Source organism: Antechinus flavipes, chromosome 2 (genome assembly GCF_016432865.1).
Source record: "Antechinus flavipes isolate AdamAnt ecotype Samford, QLD, Australia chromosome 2, AdamAnt_v2, whole genome shotgun sequence".
NCBI lineage: Eukaryota > Metazoa > Chordata > Mammalia > Dasyuromorphia > Dasyuridae > Antechinus > Antechinus flavipes.
The window spans coordinates 544,213,977-544,231,815 of NC_067399.1; the positions used below are offsets into that span (position 1 = coordinate 544,213,977).

Sequence of the window (17,839 nt, forward strand, 5' to 3'; positions counted from 1 at the left end):
TCCTTCCCATCATGAATCTTTAATTTCCTGCTTTAAAAGGAAAACTTATCTTCTCTGAGCATTTATCTCATCCTTTGGTTCTCTATTGAATGGTAGTAGAGATGGATGGTACTCCATGGCCCTAGATGAGGATCATCCATTTTCTTGTGTTCTTCATCTCTCCTTTATCCCTAGTCTTGACAAATTTGGATAATTACAGTTGTGTGACAACTCTTAGAACTCAACATGCTCATACGTATTCTTACTCTCTCAGACCCTCACACAAATTCATTTCTTTAAAAGTTTATTTCTGGTGAATACAAAAAAATAATTTCTGTGGCCAGATAAATAGCATACAGACACTATGACATCAGGGATGGACCATTCCTGATTCCTTCTGGATTCGCAGCCTGAAGAAGGCAAGCTGCCAAGCAAAAACCTGTCTCATACACCCTGGAACAATTGAGTCCGAGGTTCAGCATTTAAAACATGGATGCTTGTAAGAAAGGTAAGGAAGCAGATTCACAGCAAGAAAAGGGTTGAACTTCAATTAGAAAAAAAATCCCTTCATAGTGTTTTCTTTTTTTTAAGAAAAATCAACATAAAGTCCATTTCTAACGACATAACACATTACCATTTATAGAGGGAGAAAGATGGAGCCAGTGAAGGGTAGGAATCTTATGGGATGTCAAGAGCATCTTAGTCCATTAACCCAGAATGCAAAGTCTGTGGGAGGTTTGGCCCAATCCCAGGGAGAAGACATTTAATTTACTTGCAATATTTCTCTAAAGCAGAGAGACTCAGATACCACAGAGAAATGGGGACTTGGAGACTTTTATGAACTTAAAACTTGAGAAATCTATATATTGCATATTCATTTTCACCTTCCAGAATTCCAAAACTAGCAGCGGTGCCATTTTTTTTCCCAGATGGAGAGTGGGAAAGATAATTTGCACTAGATAGTAGGAAAACATGATTCCAGAGGAACTTTTAATGAAGTCTGCTGCCCACCTCCGGATAGAGAATGATAGTTTTTGGTCCTGATCAATTGGGGATTGATTTTTGACTTTGCTCATCTATAAAGGTTTTGGATTTCTTCACCCCTTGTGGTATTCTTCTTACTCCCACCCCCTACCTTCCTCAATAAATACAATTTATTCAATAAAACGGTAGGACAGAGGGGGAAAAATGCTTGTTTACTGAAAAACAAAACTAAAATTAAGTAGTGGGAAAGATAACTCAGGCTGTAATCCATAATTCACAAAGCTGAATTCAGTGAAGTTTCCTACTATCTTGTTCTGTCTTTACACGTCTTTATACTGCACCACAAAGAAGACTAGCCCTTATATGGAGCGACCGGGCTCAATAAGTGCTCCAGCTTTTACTCTGAACAAATACACAAATTTAAGCTGTTTGTATCTAAGGCTGTAGAGATATTTTATTTGTGTTTCCAGTGTTATCTTCTTCTTTGGGTTCTAGAAGAGCCCTTATTATAAGAGTATAATCTAAATTACATCTTTATTTTAATCTAGAAATTTGGTTTAAAGCATAGACAAAAAGTCATGACTAAAGGTGGAAGATTATTAACCCCATCTTTCAAGTCTATATACTAACTACATAAATCTCCTTTGGGAGAATGATTTTGCACCTTTCCCTTTCTGCTAATTTAAAAATGGCCCAGTGCAACAATATGGACAGGAAACTTAATTAAGAAGAAGGCACAAGGTTCTGGGAGACACCCAAGGAAAAACCATTTCTTTGATTAGGAGAGGGAGGCTGGACAGGACATTTTGAGTTAGTGGATGCAAGGGATTTCTAAAAGCTGGGCCTGGGGGCTATAGTCCAAATTCTAGTGAGGTACCTTAGTCAGTGGTACTAGAAATACCAGCTGGCAACTCTGCATATGCCTCTGACGGACACAGACATTCTCATAGTCATTCTCTCTCTCTTACACACACACACAGGAGAGAAATTAAAAATCTAATAGTAAATCTTACAGATCATAGTATCACAATAGAACCCAAATTCTAAATTTTTTTTTTTTTTAGATTTTAAATTTTTAGATTTTTGTGTGGTTTTTCTCTCTTGTTGGTGATGGTAAAGAAGATTGTAAATTTGTTTTGTCCATACACTCACTGGGTACATATTAACAAGAGCACACTCTCAGAAAACCAGTACTTGCAAATATAAGATGCCATTAAGAGTTAATTTCTATAAATCTCATTTCTTCTATGAAATTAGTTTGTAAAGAAGCTTAAGATGTGTACTTCTTAGGCTGGACTCTAAGCAGAGCAGAGGCTCAGGACCTATCACGGCTGGTCTAACATTTCCTATCACCTTGTTAAAGTCCAAATTTCAAAAAGCTATACTTTATGAGTTTCCAGTTTTCCTCTATTTTATGCACTGATGCTTGGTATTGATTAGGAGATGAATCAATAATTAAAGTCTATGACTGAAGATAAAACATTTAGTACCTGTGACTTTTGGACCTTTTAGCCCTTTGCCCTAATATCTTTTTGCAAAAAAAATCAGATTATCTTGGGGTATCTTATCTTACTGATCAGTTTCATCTCTGGGCCTAGTTCAGTTTTGGAGCAATGGAGATCATTTTACAAAGAGAAACACTAAGTTGCTTCCTGTTATTCATTTCAAAGTGACTTTTTCTTTTTCTTCTGAGGCAATTGGGATTAAGTGACTTGCCCAGGGTCACACAGCTAGGAAGTGTCTGAGAACAGATTTAAATTCAGGTCCTCTTGACTTCAGGGCTGGTGCTCTATCTACTGCACCACCTAGCTGCCCCCAAAGTGACTTCTTAAATACTCAACAACAACTTTTCAGTTGGCAGGCCTTTGGACTATAGGGATCAAAATAAAACTCTAGGTCCTAAATAAGAAAAAAAAAGCCAGACCAGCACATCTCACATTTAATAGGCAATCTAATCTTGTTTATATCTCTATGGGTGACCCTTGTCTAAACCAGATATTTAGAGAGCCTTGATTATCACCTCCTTGTTGACAGAACTGTCAAGATCGGATTTGGAATCGGGAGACTTGGACCCGAGTCCTCACTATTATTTACCAGCTATGTGACTTTCATCAAATCACTTCATCTCTCCCTCTTTTGGCCTTAATTTTCTCCTAGTAAAATAAGGAGTGGGAAGTTGGATTAAGTCAGGGTTTTTAAGCTCAGATTGTAAACTTTTATAATTATATTTCAATTTCTTATGTAATCCTATATATTTTATTTTACATATTTAATAAACAATCTGAGAAGGGGTCTAGAAGTTTCAAAGTGACAAAGGGGTTCAGAACTCAAAGATTTAAGGACCCCCTCTGTGTATAGCTATGATCTTATGAAAAGAAAGTGATTTCTTGGAACAAAGACTCATATTTGGAGATACTGTCTTTCAGAAAACTCTGAATTTTAGGGAGAGGAAGATGCTCTCTTAAAAATATAAGAGGTAAGATCTAGAGGGAACAACTGCTAAGAATGTCTAAACCTACCACCAAGCCATATACCATTTTATGGATAAAACAGCTCACATCTAATCGCCCAAAATGAAGTTACTCACATAAGGTGTTTTGTGTGTGTGTGTGTGCTACATACATGCTAAGAGAGGAAAGCAGCAGCTAAGGCTACACTGCATGGAATAATCTATTCTGAAAAAAAAAAAAAAGCATCCAGAAGGGTAACAGCAGCAGCAAACCCTGACAAAGGGGACATTTAGACTCTACAAAAATAAACTTCGTCTTTCTTTCCTGTTCCTCATAGCTGCAAAGAATTTGGCTTTTATTTATTCACTTCTGCCAGTTTCCTAAAGCAAATACATTAGAAAAGATCTATTGATATTTCAGACTCCTCTCACTAAACTGTGTGACATGGAGGAACAATCTTCACCATCATCACCACATGTGGGAGGCAGGAGCGTAGCAAGGGGGGCTTCCCCTGAGAGGAGCCCTGAAGAGGCTCAGAGATGGGGCAAGCTCCAGGCAGCATCCACACAGACCAGCTGCCACACTCTGTGAGCTCTTTACCTTTTCCTGAGATGCCACAGTTCTATCTATTCACTGATTCTGGGGAATGGATTAAGCCCACTGCCTTCTCAACCCAATTCCCCATACACATTCTCAAGTTAAAACAAAACCAAAATCAAACCTAAATACTATCATCTTTAAGTTTCTACTAGTCTCTAAAAAACTTCCCTGATATGTATAGTGCATGCAAGTCTCTTAAATAGGGGAAGTCTTCATTAGCTAAACGGTACTTGAATACTATGAGATTGCTCTGAAGTCAATTAACAAGATTTCAGGAGCAAGGATGGCAAGACTGATGGGCCAGGACTGGGGTCTGCCTATAGTTGATTCATCTGGAAATACATTGCAATCTAACAGTGAAGCCTTTTGAAGGCTAGAAAGCCCATCTTTTCCCATTCTAAGTGAACTTTCCACTCCATATCATGCAGAGCCAATGACAGCAAGGAAGGAGAGGGAAATAAAGCTAACACTCTCCAGGAAAGAGGCAGAGGGTGAGAGCTTTGTCCGACTAGCAGCTTCTGGAAACCATATCCCTCCATTAACTTTACAAAAGACTCTGCTTAGGATGACTGGCTCATCTTACATGTACCTTCTTTAACAGAAGCATCAGAATACTCTTGGGAATTCAGGGAATTGGTGAAGTACCTTATGAAGCACTATATTAAAAAAAAAAAAAATTCCAAAAAGGACTTAGGTAAGGGGGAAGTAAAAAAAAATAAGGTGAAAGTTATAGAAAGTTCCAAAACGATAACCTAGTTTATACTGATGCTCAATCAAGGAGATGGAGTTTGGGAATTATTTCTCACCTTGACTCACCTAAACAACTGAATTTCTAAATCTGGAAAATGACTTCTTCTGAGAATGCAGTAGTTTGATTCAGGGAAAGACCTAGAGATGGGAGAAGAGGAAGGAGGAGGAGGAGGCACTGAGCAATTCTCCATTCACCCTCTCTCTCTTTTGCCAAACAAGAGATCTGAGAAGTCCTTCACAATGCTATTAATTTTTGGATATCATTTATCTCTTTCCCTGGTAACTTAGTCATTTCCCCAAGGCTTAGATGCAGGGGCTTAGTACCAAGGATACAAACTGTCCAAAAAAACTAAATTCCTCTCTTCATCAGTTATTCATCCATTCTGGATGAATGCCCCAAAATAACTTGTAAAAGATGGCTTTCTTATAGCTAGACAGGAGAATGGATGGCTGTATTTATGTGAGCCTAAGCAGCTTCAGAAAAGTAACTAAGTATGCAGGTTTGATTACAATCCCTTACTTCCCAAGGTCTGACAGGCCTCTTTTTCCTTAGCCCACTAGAGGAAGAACAAAAAAACAAAAACAAAAACAAAAAACATTTCACTTCCTGGGCCACAGAATATACAATTGGTACATATCATACAAGAAGATGACAGATAAGGGGCAAGAACAGACCCACAGACTAGTGCAATTGGGAGCAATGATTCTTCTAAAATTCGAGGTGAGTCAATTACCAAAACACAAAATGGGGGAGACACCCATCGCCCTCCTGGAGTCCACACTGGTTTGCGTTTGTGGCTTACTGTGTCCAAAACAATTCTGCCATCTTTTCGGGAGAAGGAGAAGAATCATTTACTCCATAGTGGTAGATACCTGTGACACGAATGCCTTTTCCTCAAACAGTTTTTTCTTTCTTCCTATTAAGATTCCCCCAAAGATCCCAATAACAGGCCAAGGGGAAAGATTGACAAAATCCAAGTGTCTGAGAATGACATAATACTGATTTTTTTTTTTTTTTGAGGTGGGGAGAAGAGGGGGTAACAGTTCATAAAATGTGTATCCTCTCCTGAGATACAGTGAATGAGGAAGGAGAAGAGAAGGAAGAACGGTGGATGGGGACACTGTACCACAATCATGCAGCTTTTGCTGTACAGATGAACAAGAACATACACACACATTGTTGGTGCTTGTTCTAAGCACCTGCAGACAGTTTCCAGGGAAGCCCATGGCCCATTAGAATGATGTCAGTTCGGTTCTTTCTATAGCGTCCCCTGGGCTCTCAACCTCAGCTTTGGGATTTAGCCTTCATCCTCTCTCAATTCTGTGGGGAGGAATTTGTACTGCTGCTGGCGGATCTGAGCCAGTTTTTTCCTTGCTTCTTCTAGTTCTCGTTCTTTCTTCAGCATTTCTTCTTGGGCAGCAATGATCTAGAAGAAAAGCAATAAGGCTTGATGGGCTCGAAGGAGGTATGGGTGCATCCCTGCTACTTTTTCTTTGCTCATCGTCTTCCTTTCCCCCTCTCTTTCTTGCCAAGCAGAGGGCAGAGCAGTCCTTCACGATGCTATTTAATTTTGGCTACTAGTTATTCCTTTCCCTGCCAACTTTGTCATTTTCCCAAGGCTTAGATGGAGGGGTTTAGTACCAGGGACATGAACTATCCAAGAAAATTAAATTCCTCTCTTCAGCAGTTATTCAAATACCTACCCCTGATAAATCTGGTATCCTTTCAAGTCTGAAGAGAGAGAAAGAGGAAGGTAGGGAGGGAGGGAGGAAAAAAAGGAGGAAAGAAGGGAGAAAGGAAGGAAGGAAGGAAATGAGGGAAGGAGAAAGGGAGGGAGTAAAGAAGGGAGAGAAGAAAGGAGGGAGTGTGATCTAGTCAAACTGACTTCCTATTTCTCACTCTGGACACTCCATTTCCCAGCTCCCTGCTTTTCCTCTGGCTGTTCCCCATGTCTGGAAGGCACACTCTTATCCTACAGAATACTTTTCTTCCTTCAAAATTCAGCTCAAGTATCATTTTCTAGAAGTTTTTTCCCTATTCATCTATCCTGCACCCTTCATCCCAAACTACCTTCTATATAACCACTTTGTATTTATTTGTGTTTATTCTCTTTTTATTCACTTATATTTATGCAGCTCTCTCAAAAGCCTTAGTAAATGTTAAATTACCAAAATTTAAAAATACTCTCTATTATGTGTCCATTGTCTTTACCATTTGAATGTAACCTTGTGATAATAAGGATGCTTTCTTTCTTTGTATTTGTATCCTAGAACTTAGAGGGTCCTTAAAAATGTTTATTGGTTGACTGACTGACCCTTAGCAGACACTGTGGGAGCCATGGTGAGAGGGTGTGCCAAATCTTAGTCCCTGAGTATTCACCTGAGCAATGCCGCCCACAAACTTTGTCTTCACCACTACATCATCATCATCAGCTTTGCCAAAGGCTGCTTTCTGTGCTGCACGAACGAGATTGTCAGATGCTCTTTTCACAGCATTTCCTGCAGCCTAGAGTGAGAGCAAAAAATAAGTCCTATCGTTAAAGATTAGACAAAACAGAATTTCAGAAATCATCAAAGATGAAGGATTCAGACTTGGGAAGTGCCAGAGTGAAGTAAACAGAACAAAGAAAACAATATTGATCATTTTAACACTGTTAGTGGAAATAATTAAACATAATGACTAATTGGTTTCAGAGAAAAGTTGAGAAAAAATTTATGTCCCTCCCTTTACTAAAAAAGATAGAAGGATATGAATGTGGAATATTGTGATGACCTCGTATTTTAAAATCAGCCGGAGGTAGGAATTCAGGTTAGGGGAAAATCGTCGTTCTTTATTCTTAATAGAGGTGAAGAAGGATCGAAGGTAAAGGGGAATCAGAAATGAAAGGGGATCAGAGGTGAAGGGGGGTCCTGATAGCAATGTGAGCAGCTGTGTCAAGAAGCCAGCCAGCAGTCTCTCTTTCTGTTTCCTTCTCTGCCCCCCTGCCTCCACCTACCAAAATCGTCATTTCCCATACAACACATCAGGACTTGCACAAAGAGTGGGCGGGGGCCATTCTTTCTCCAAGCATATATATTAATAGAGTATGGTCCAATTACTATTTAGCCTCACGTGCTTGGGGCCTCAGCCCATTACAGAATATTGCTTATGATGTCAAACAATGTCACTGTATTTCTTTTGCTGACCTCCAATCCCACCCACCTCTCTTTTGATGTCCCTGCCCTTTCTTTTTAAATCTTGGTTTAAAAAGTTAAAGTGGCTGTGATTTAAAAACAAAAAGTTAAAATTTAAAAGATGAAACCAAATTAATCAAACAACTAATCTTAAATAGCAAGCATTTCTTTAGGGACTATAAGGTGCCAAGCACTGAAGAAATCATCAAAGACACATATCACAGAATCAAAGATGGAAGGAAACTTAGAGGTCATCTACCTCAAAGTCCTTGTTTTAAAAATGAGTATCCAAGAGAAGTCAAGAGACCTAAGTCATACTTACAGAGATAGCAAGGAGCAGAGCTGGGATTTGTTTTTCAAAGCATTTTTTCCTAGCATTCTTTCTTTCTTAAAAAAAATTAAATAGTGTATTTTTGTATTGTCTACATTTCCCTTGGTATCCTTCTCAACTTTGATGGAATATAGATTCCTGGCAGGCAGAAGGGAGCAGTAGAAAGAATGCTAAACTTCATGGGAGCAAAGAACTGGAAATAAGATAGATGCCGATCAATTGAGGAATGGCTAAAAAAAAAGTTGTGGTATCTGAATGGAATGGAATATTACTGGGCAGAAAAAAACAAATATAAGAACTACAGAGAAAAAGAACTACATGAACTGATTTTTAAAAATATTTTTTGTTATAAGGGATGGTTCTTTGAGGAGAATATGGGGAAGGATATTTATATATATAAAATATACTGAGATAATTATAGCTTAGCACAGGGCCTGGCACAGAAGAAGCATTATACATAAGTGTTAGCTGTTGATAAAGGATGACTATTATCGCTGACTGAACGACTGATTAATTTTTAAGCTTGCCTAGCCGGGTGTTGCGCCCACACGCGGTCCGGGAGCGTTCCCCACGCTCCCCCCGCGCCCCGGCACGAGGCCCTACCTGCAGTCTCCGCATGGCCTCTGAATCCTGGTCGGCCTTCACCTTGCAGGCCACCAGCAGCTGGGCCGTGGAAGCCGCCACCTGCTTGGCGGAGGAGATCAGCTTCTCCTCGCTGGCGTGGCCCTGCACGGAGGCGTTGGCGGCTTCACACAGGCTGCTGGTCGCCGCCGCCACCATCCTCGCCTGCAAATGGCCAAGAGACAAAGAGTGAGGGAACGCTCTGACTTTCCTCCGAGAGCTCAGAAAGCCGAGAGAGAGCAGAAGCAACAACTCACAGCGGAGATCAGTCCCTGAGACCACTGTCCATCGTCGGCAGCATTTGCGGGGATCGCGCCAACCTAAAGGAGAGATTCAGAGGGATTACGCGAGAAAGGTCAATGCCCCCCTCCCCTGCCAGCTACTTGTAGACCCCGGCCTTCTTCTCAGTCTGAGACAAGAGCAAGCTCATTTACTATCGCCCGCGACCCACCCCCCAGAAATACGAGGGCAGAACGCCCTTCACTCAGGACTCCGGACACCTTGTGAAGGGCTACCCAGGCAGGTGCTACCAGTGGGGCCAGGCGGAGCAGAGAACACTTCAGAATGACCTCATTTTAGTCGCCAGACACCAAGCTTTCCAAGAACAGTCAGGGAACAATAGGGAGGGACGGCCTTTTATACCATTTACTTCCTCTGACAACCCCTCTCTACTTGAAATGTGGATGTACAGAGTCCACGTATTCAAGGCATGAGGGAAACAGAACTCTCCCCCCATTACTGGGCTCTGGAAGTGGCAGTGTGACTTTCTAGCACATGTCCCGGTAGAAAAGCCGTTTATCTTAATTGTTCACAAACTCCTATGATTCTTCGTCCTTAAGAAATTCGGGCTGTTTAGTCAGGGGAAGAAAAGCCTGAAGACAGCTCATTTCTGTAACAAGAGGCACAACCACCAGGGGCCTGTTACAAGGTTTGGGGGAAATATTTTCCTTCTAGGCAAGTCCACTGAAGGTGAGTGGCAATAGAAAGAACTGCATTTCAACTTCTGGTTCATGTCTAGAAATACAGAGGGGCTGGACCTCGGTGAATTGTCAAAGCAAACCTCTAGGAGAAATTGCAAATGGGATCATAGGGAGATTTTTTTTTTTTAACTTTTTAATTCCAAAACATGCATAGGCAGTTTTCAACATTCACCCTTGGGAAACGAATGTGAACTATTTGCATTTTTGTTTTTCTCTCCAAGTTGTTTTTACCTTCTGAATCCAATTCTCCCTGTGCAACAAGAGAACTGTTCGGTTCTGCAAACATATACTGTATCTAGGATATACTGCAACATATTCAACATATATAGGACTGCTTGCCATCTAGGGGAGGGGGTGGAGGGAGGAAGGGGAAAAATCGGAACAGAAGCGAGTGCAAGGGATAATGTTGTAAAAAAAATTACCCTGGCATGGATTCTGTCATGGATTCTGTCAATATAAAGTTATTATAAAATAAAATATTAATTAAAAAAAACCATTCATCCTTGCAAAAATAAATGCGTTCTAATTTTTTCTCTCCCTCTTTTCTCCCCACCTCTCCCCCTAGATGGCAAACAGTCCAATACAGATTATGGGAATCTTTAAAGTAATTTCAGACTTAAACACTAGAGGGCATTGCATGGAATTGCAATTTAGAAAAAAAGGAAGCTGCATTCCATATACACACATTTCTAATGAGATTTTCATTTATTTGTTTTTTTAATTATATTATTCTTCAGTGGCTTTGAAAGGTGGGTAGGATTTGGATAGGTAGAATCATATATCTAAATTATACATTTTTAGACTATAATTTTTTTTAGCAGGATATAATTATTAAGTAATATTATTATTATCTTTTTTGGACAGGACTTGTGATTTCATTTTTACATTTTTACGGGAAACTCTCAAAGATAACTGGCAATTTCTCTGCAATTGACACTCTCAGTCACCTAGACCCATTCACTCATCTGAGATAGGAGAAACATGTAATACAGGAGTGATGTGTTCAAAGTCAGAGTCAAGGTCAAGGCCAAACCTGAACTCAGGTTCTGAGTTGCCAGGTTGGGAGGGGGAGGGGGAAGCACTGAGAAGGAAATGTCTTTCCCAGGGTGATACAGCCACTGTGTTAAAAGGCAGGGTGTGACTGAGGTCTTCTTGACCCTAAGGTCAGCTCTCTAAACTCTATCCTACCCTAAATTGTCATGCAAGGGACCCTGCATCATACTGATGGAGGGAATACTAAAAGTTATTTAATCCATCCCCCTCTTTAGACAGTTGATGAAACTGAGTCTTCTCAAATAAAACAAACAGCACCCCCAAAAACCCTGCCATGAAGCTGAATTTGAAGAGATGACAGAACTATTAGTCCTTAGGGAACCTCATCAAAGGAGAACTAAAAACTACTATTTTGTGCTGAGACAAAAGGGAATGGGTAATTTACAGGTGAATCACATATAAGACAATTGATATTTAGACAATTTACTAGCTGTGTGACTCTGGGCAAGTCATTTAACCCTCAGTTGCCTCAGTTCCCCCAACTGTAAAATGAACTGGAGAAGGAAATGGCAAACCGCTCCAGTATCTTTGCCAAGAAAACACTACATAAGGTCACGAGAGTCAGAGATGACTGAAAAACAACTGAACTCAGAAGAAAACTATCCACATAAAGTTTGTCATTTATTCTGTAGGATTTAAATGTTAAAAGAATGAATGATACCGCTTGGAAGTGAGAGTAGGACAAATGGCTTTTTGACTTGCACTGGCTCCCTCGCTCTGGTGCTTATAGAGTCAGCCACTCACAAAGGAAAAAAAACACTGTTTATGATTCAAATAGTTGAGTGGTACAGTGGGGATATACAGGACCTGTCTTTCTATTCTAAAGTGGAATGCCTCCCTTAATGAGGAGCAGCTGGAAGACCTGGAAGCCAAACACTTAATTATGCTTGTCAGGTTTACGTAAACAGAGTTTTCGGCCAACCTCCATCAGGGCTGGCGCTTCAGTAAGTGAAGCTGAGACGTCTGACTCCTTGGGCTCCTGCCCTCAGTCACTTGGGCCCTGTCTCCAGATGCTTTCCTCAGCTTTCCAGCCCTTGCCCGCGAGGGGCTTACTCACCTTCCCCTGGGCCACCAGCTCTCTCTGGGCCGCCGATGCCGACTTGACGAGAGCACTCGTGGCTGCTGCGATGGATTTGGCTGCTTCTAAGATCTGTTCTTCAAAATCCAGAGTCTCATCTGCTTGCTATAATTAAAAGAGAACACCGTCATATGTAATTCATATGCAAGAGGGGCTGTTCCATGCTCCCTTTTACATTACTGGGCTTTATCATTGGTAGACTAGAGACCCTTAAGTTCTCTGCCATCTGGATTGCGCGCATCTGTACAAAAACAGTCAGCACTGACCCCTGGCAGGTCCTGCCAGATCTCAAAGGTGGGCAGATTTCTAAAAGCCACATTTCCTTGTCTGAATCTGTAACAGAAAGCACAGAATCACCCTGCATAATATCATTCGCGTGCCTGCTTTTCCACTAAGAAGCTACATGAGTTCTGGGGTGGAATAGGAGGGCCATATTCCTGTGATTCTCCTCTCACTAGGGCCCAGAATAAGGGAAGGATGGCTATCTTCCATGTTGTACTGTGAAAAGGAAAAACAAAGTATTTGTCTGATTTGTCCAAGGGTGAGCGTCCCCCCCACACACTGTAAAAACAGCTCGTGGCAGGGACACGATCCAGAGTGCTGAAAACCTTTCCAAATGTGCTTCGGAGCACAAGCTCCCCACTAGCAAGAAGCTGGGCCGAGGGATATGTCACTTGAAACACAAGGTCAATGTCATCTTCAGTCGTTTAATTTTTGTGCTCTGATGCTAGACGTAGCTTTACTGTGTCACCCAACAAGACAGGGGCAAGCTGTTCCAGTTCAATGACATAGTATCCTGGGGGCTGAAGGTATGGCGGACACCTGACCAGGGGGAGGTCAAGAATCCTTGCCAAAGGCCTCATGTGGTCGGTTGGGAGACTTGGGTCAATCCCTAAAGTCAGACTTGCATATAAATCAAACCATAATCGAGGATATCAACATTAATATAAATGTTCTGAATCTGGCAAAAAAATCCAATTTTTGTTTTTTACAACATAATAAAAGGGAATTTCAAAGCAAAACAAATCCTTAAAGAGGTAGGGGCACTTCTAAGAATCAGGGGAAGGATTGGGCGTGAGGCTACTTGTTTTGTTCTTATCCTGAAATTCTGCTAGCTGAGTGTGACTCCAGTGTGGAATTCAGATGAAGGGGGATACAACTTGGATTCTCATCCAGTAAGTGGATCAAAATAGGATCAAAATGTTATTTACAAAGGACTTTACAAAAAAAGGGATAATATTATCAAAGTCCTACTACATAAAGAATAATCACTGAGGTTAAAGAGTTTTCTTTTTCTTTTTCTTTCTTTCTTTTTCTTTTTTTTTTTTTTGGTGATTTGGAAATTCATCTATTGAGAGAATTGTGTGTTTCAGAACATTCTGATTCTGGGAAGTCTAGGGAATATGGGATCTGGAAAGGATCTTATGTGATCATCTAGACCCATTCACTCATTTGGAATGGGAGAAACATGTGATACAGAAGGAATGATGTGTTCAAAGTCAGAGGTCAAGATCAAAGCCAGACCTGGAACTCAGGCTCCTAGCTGGCTATATTACTATATTACTTAAGAGAAGAGCAGTAGAGCATTTGCTCAGTAGAGTTCTCATTTTCTTAAGCTATGAATTGTTTAACCAAATGATAAATTCATCCAACTTAACATTCTTTAGGCATTCTTAAATGTTATTTCTAGTACAAATGGGGTATAGTATTAGCTTCTAGTAGAAAATGGAGAAGTGCAATTTTGCCAAGTCTTGGTGAATTCAGCAAATTAAGCAAACATCAAATCTTATTAAATAGAAAACTTTAAGAGACCCTCCAACTTCTTTTGTTGCTCTGGAATTTTATGTCACTAAATAATGCTTGAAATATATTCTTCTGCCTGGGGAATTAGGAATCTTTTGATACACTGAAATTTTGGTTGCCAATAATGTATGTTATCATGCTATTTGGCCAGTACTTATTTTATTCCCAACAGTACATATTCTATAGCTCAAAGCTATTTTGAAAAGATAATTTGTAGAAAGCCATTGGTGTTATTATTCTCACTCTCCTAAGAAGGGTTTCAAATGGACGGTTTGATAGTCAAATAGAATATATAGGATAGAAGATAATTATACATTAAACATGCATAAAGCTTGTACTGTTTCTACTTCTGCATCTGCCTGGAAGCCAGTTTTATTAGTTAAATCCAAACCTACTTTGCTGAAAGCACACATCAATGAGAGGGCACTTAGGTCTCTTATATGGTGTATGATACCTTGCTTAAAGGCGACATGAGCTCTCCCAAAGCCAGCATGAACTGCTTCTCGACTTTTTATACTTATTGGGATTGCATGCAGGGCTTAAAAAAAAAAAAACATTTAAATGGGATAACCTATTTAAAGTTGGCACTGTGGTATAGTGGATAATGATGGTCTCAACATCAAGATCTGGCTTCCATTCTCATCTCTGACATATACTGACTGTATGATCTTGGACAAGTCATTTAACTTTTCAATATCCTGGGCAACATCTAAGAGTATGAGCTCTGATAAGCATGGGAGCATTACTATGCCAACAGTTCCACCCCTTATTTCTATCCCTAACTGATTAAAAAACTATTCATTCACCACATGAGCCATGAGAAGTCATGAATATGAGGAAGTTAGAGAAATATGGGAAGAGTTGTATGAAGTGATGCAAAATGAAGAACTGAGAGAACAATATGCAGAATCATTAGAATAATGTATGTAGCATTAAAAAGCAGTTGGATTCTGATAAAGTGCAATGAACTATCTCTGGCTTACTGAACCGACAAAGAAATACACATTTGTCCTTTTGTTAAGAGAGCTGGGACTACAGATGTGGGAATAAGCTGTCAGACCAGTCTGTCTTGTTGTCAGTTAATTTTGCTTAAAAATTTTTCTTTGTTACAAGGAAGGGCTTGAGGGCAGTGGGGGAGGTAGAGAAATTCAGGGAAAATAACTAATATATATTTTTAAAGACATAACAAAGTAAATTAGATTAGAATCTTGTATGATCTATGTTCCCTCCCCCCCAATATCATTAATGATCAAGCCTGGTTTTTTGTAAATCTATAATCATTTCAGATGACTTTTTGTTCATTGTAATGAAAACACTGGCATTAAACAGACTGAGAGACAAAGGAATTGGTGACATACAGTGGATAAAATTAAAATCTCCTACTTCCCTCTACCTCCAGGTCAAAGATTATGAAAGAGTTTTCACTCCAGACTGACATCCTATACTTCTCCTCAATGTCTTTGCCAACCACTTTTTTGGGACAGAGGGAAGAACATCTTTTGTGGGATGTCTGTCCAAAGCTCTGCTTGGGTGCTAGTTATACCTGCAGTACCTGATCTTGAAAGCGGTGACCATGATTTGTTAATGTACACATGATGTTGAGGATGGGTCACATAGAGATCCTAATGACTGCAGTCACAGTCAATGGTATCTTGCAGTAAATTTCATACACAAATTTTGAAGGCTCTGAGCATATAAAAGTATATGACTGAGTCTAAAGTTCCCTTCTATGATATTCAAGACCTGGGTTTATACATGCTCGTATAAATGCAAACATGCTTCCATTTGCTAAAGGCTATCACTGGAGAAGAAACTCTTAAATAATATTGGGGGGGGGAGGGGAGGAGTACAAACAGAAGCACAATTCAAGAATGTAGTAACTGCTTCTCCATTAGAATTGGCTCTTCCGCTGGCAAATATATACATGCACAACATCTTTTATGTCTGTACAATCTTTTAAATTGCTTTTTAACCCAACCTTGTCAAATTTATTACCGGAAAACTAACAATGAAATTTCTTCACTTTCCCATGTAAAACAATAAAACAAAACAACAAGTGTTGTTTTATTTTTGCCTTAATAATGACAAAATGCACAAAAATATTATCATCCAAATGATTATGGAATCAAGCAACTCTCACTTTTACCAATTTTTTCTGGAAAAATAAGTATCAACATCAATCTTTGTCATGTTAAGCAGTTCAATATGGGCAAAGATTGCCTCATTACTTTATCTTCTGTTTTCTATCCCCCCAGCATCACTTTTTTGTCCTTTCTTTTAGGGGTCAGTCCTCCACCTATTCAGAAAAGTCTGGGACTTAATAGTACAGGGTTCATGTAGAAGAGTTCTTTCCACTCTAGAGATGGAAAAGTTTTCAGGTTCTCTGTAATGATGAGCTCCTTTAGTTCCCTCTTCCTTCTCTCTGCCTCTCAAAATACTAAAAGTTCATTATAATATAGGTCTGTTTTAACTGTGACTTTTGCTCTCCCTCCCCTTGCTGCTTTTACCCCAAACATCTCTGTTCCAATCAGGGCTTATATGTGATAGGTAAAAAGCAAACAGGAAAAAAATTTGCCTTTCTTCTTGCTCACAGCCCAAAGCATCCCTAGGGTAGGACAAATGGAGGATGTTGCCCAAGTTACTGTTCTTTTGCCCCATCCACACACTCTACCCAAGTGATTTTGTACCTGTGCCCAATTATAACTTTGTTTCTGGCTGAAGAGAAACAACGATTACTTTCCATAAAGCTGCCTGATACAAAATTAGGCAGGAGAACAGCTCATTATGCAACCTTTCAAGTTAAGAATCCTTGTTTTATTTTGACAGTAAGACACAAAGGTTGAAGTCTAATTATACTAAGTTATGTCAGTATACTGAAATATTCCTATCTTATGGGTCAGGTGAATTTTCAGTATTATAAGCGCAGTTAGCTGTACTGAAGAATACTTGCTATTAAAAATAAGGCCATGTCCTTCACACCAATTTTTTAAAAAACAGGATTTAGTCTATAAAAAAAAAGTGTGAATATTTTGCATATATTTAAATGCATTTAAAAAAAGAGAGAGAACAACATCTAGAACTCTCAGATATAGGCAAATGAATCATATTTCTTGCTGGTTCCAAGTGTATAGGGAAACAGGAGGCCCACCTCTATCAAATCCTTCTTCATTTTTGGCTTTCAGAATTATCAGTCATAGGGCAAATACCTCTATGACATATACCCTCAAGCACAAACTAATATAGTCCAGCACAAATGAGATCCATGAAATAAAAAAAAAAAAAAAAACACAACTTTTTTTGACAATGGTGTTTTAATATAATTGATTCTCTGAAATCTTATGTAAACATAGACTGATTGATGTTTTGGGAGGCTGATAGAGAATTGGTTGGTTCTAAGGCACCATCTCTCCTCCTAGTTCCTAGTAAATCTTTCCCCATATTTCACTTCCAAGCCTGGAGAAATTTGGAATTCATCAAAAGCTTATGGAATAAGGAATCTCCTAAGTGTCGTCCTGTTTCCTTAGACTAACATGGCTCTGGAGAGGAACTCAGAATGGAAGATAAGGGAAGGAAGTTTTGGGGACTGATGTTGAGGAGGCAGTATTATTACATGAAGCACTCTATGCCCTTTACATTCATATTTTTTAAAAGCAATGATGATTCTAATGTGACTTAGAGTTATAGAATTTCTGTTTGAAGCACAATTATTAAAGCCTTGATTCTGCTTTTAAAAGAAGTCACAAACACGTGCAAAATAGGTGAGCTGGAATCATTAAAAGAAAGAAAAATCATAATATTGATAAGCTCATGGAAGATGAATCCTAGATACATCTAGGGTAAAAGTTACTGATGACAAAACTAAAAGATATGACATTAATTAATTGGGAGTCTCAAATTTTGGGATGTGTTTTTCCCAAAACATTTCTTTCCTCTTTGAGCTATTTCCATTCATCTTAGAAGCATTAAGGATACATGTTAGGAAAGTTAATTTATTTCAAATAAAAAATTTTTCTCAGATCAACCTGATCTGTTAATT

The 17,839-nt window shown here is 39.4% G+C and overlaps 1 protein-coding gene across 1 annotated transcript in view; it reads right to left on the reverse strand.

Annotated features, from left to right (window-relative positions):
* Window positions 1-266: 266 nt before the first annotated feature.
* Window positions 267-17,839, reverse strand: part of TLN2 (talin 2) — a 237,371-nt gene continuing 219,798 nt past the window's right edge. Inside the window, exons 52-56 of the mRNA XM_051980927.1 lie at window positions 11,980-12,105; window positions 9,147-9,209; window positions 8,872-9,054; window positions 7,144-7,269; window positions 267-6,190 (exon numbers count right to left, since the gene is read on the reverse strand). Of these exons, the coding sequence (XP_051836887.1) occupies window positions 6,062-6,190; window positions 7,144-7,269; window positions 8,872-9,054; window positions 9,147-9,209; window positions 11,980-12,105 (627 nt within the window). The 3' untranslated portion in view covers window positions 267-6,061. The remainder of the gene's footprint in view (window positions 6,191-7,143; window positions 7,270-8,871; window positions 9,055-9,146; window positions 9,210-11,979; window positions 12,106-17,839) is intronic.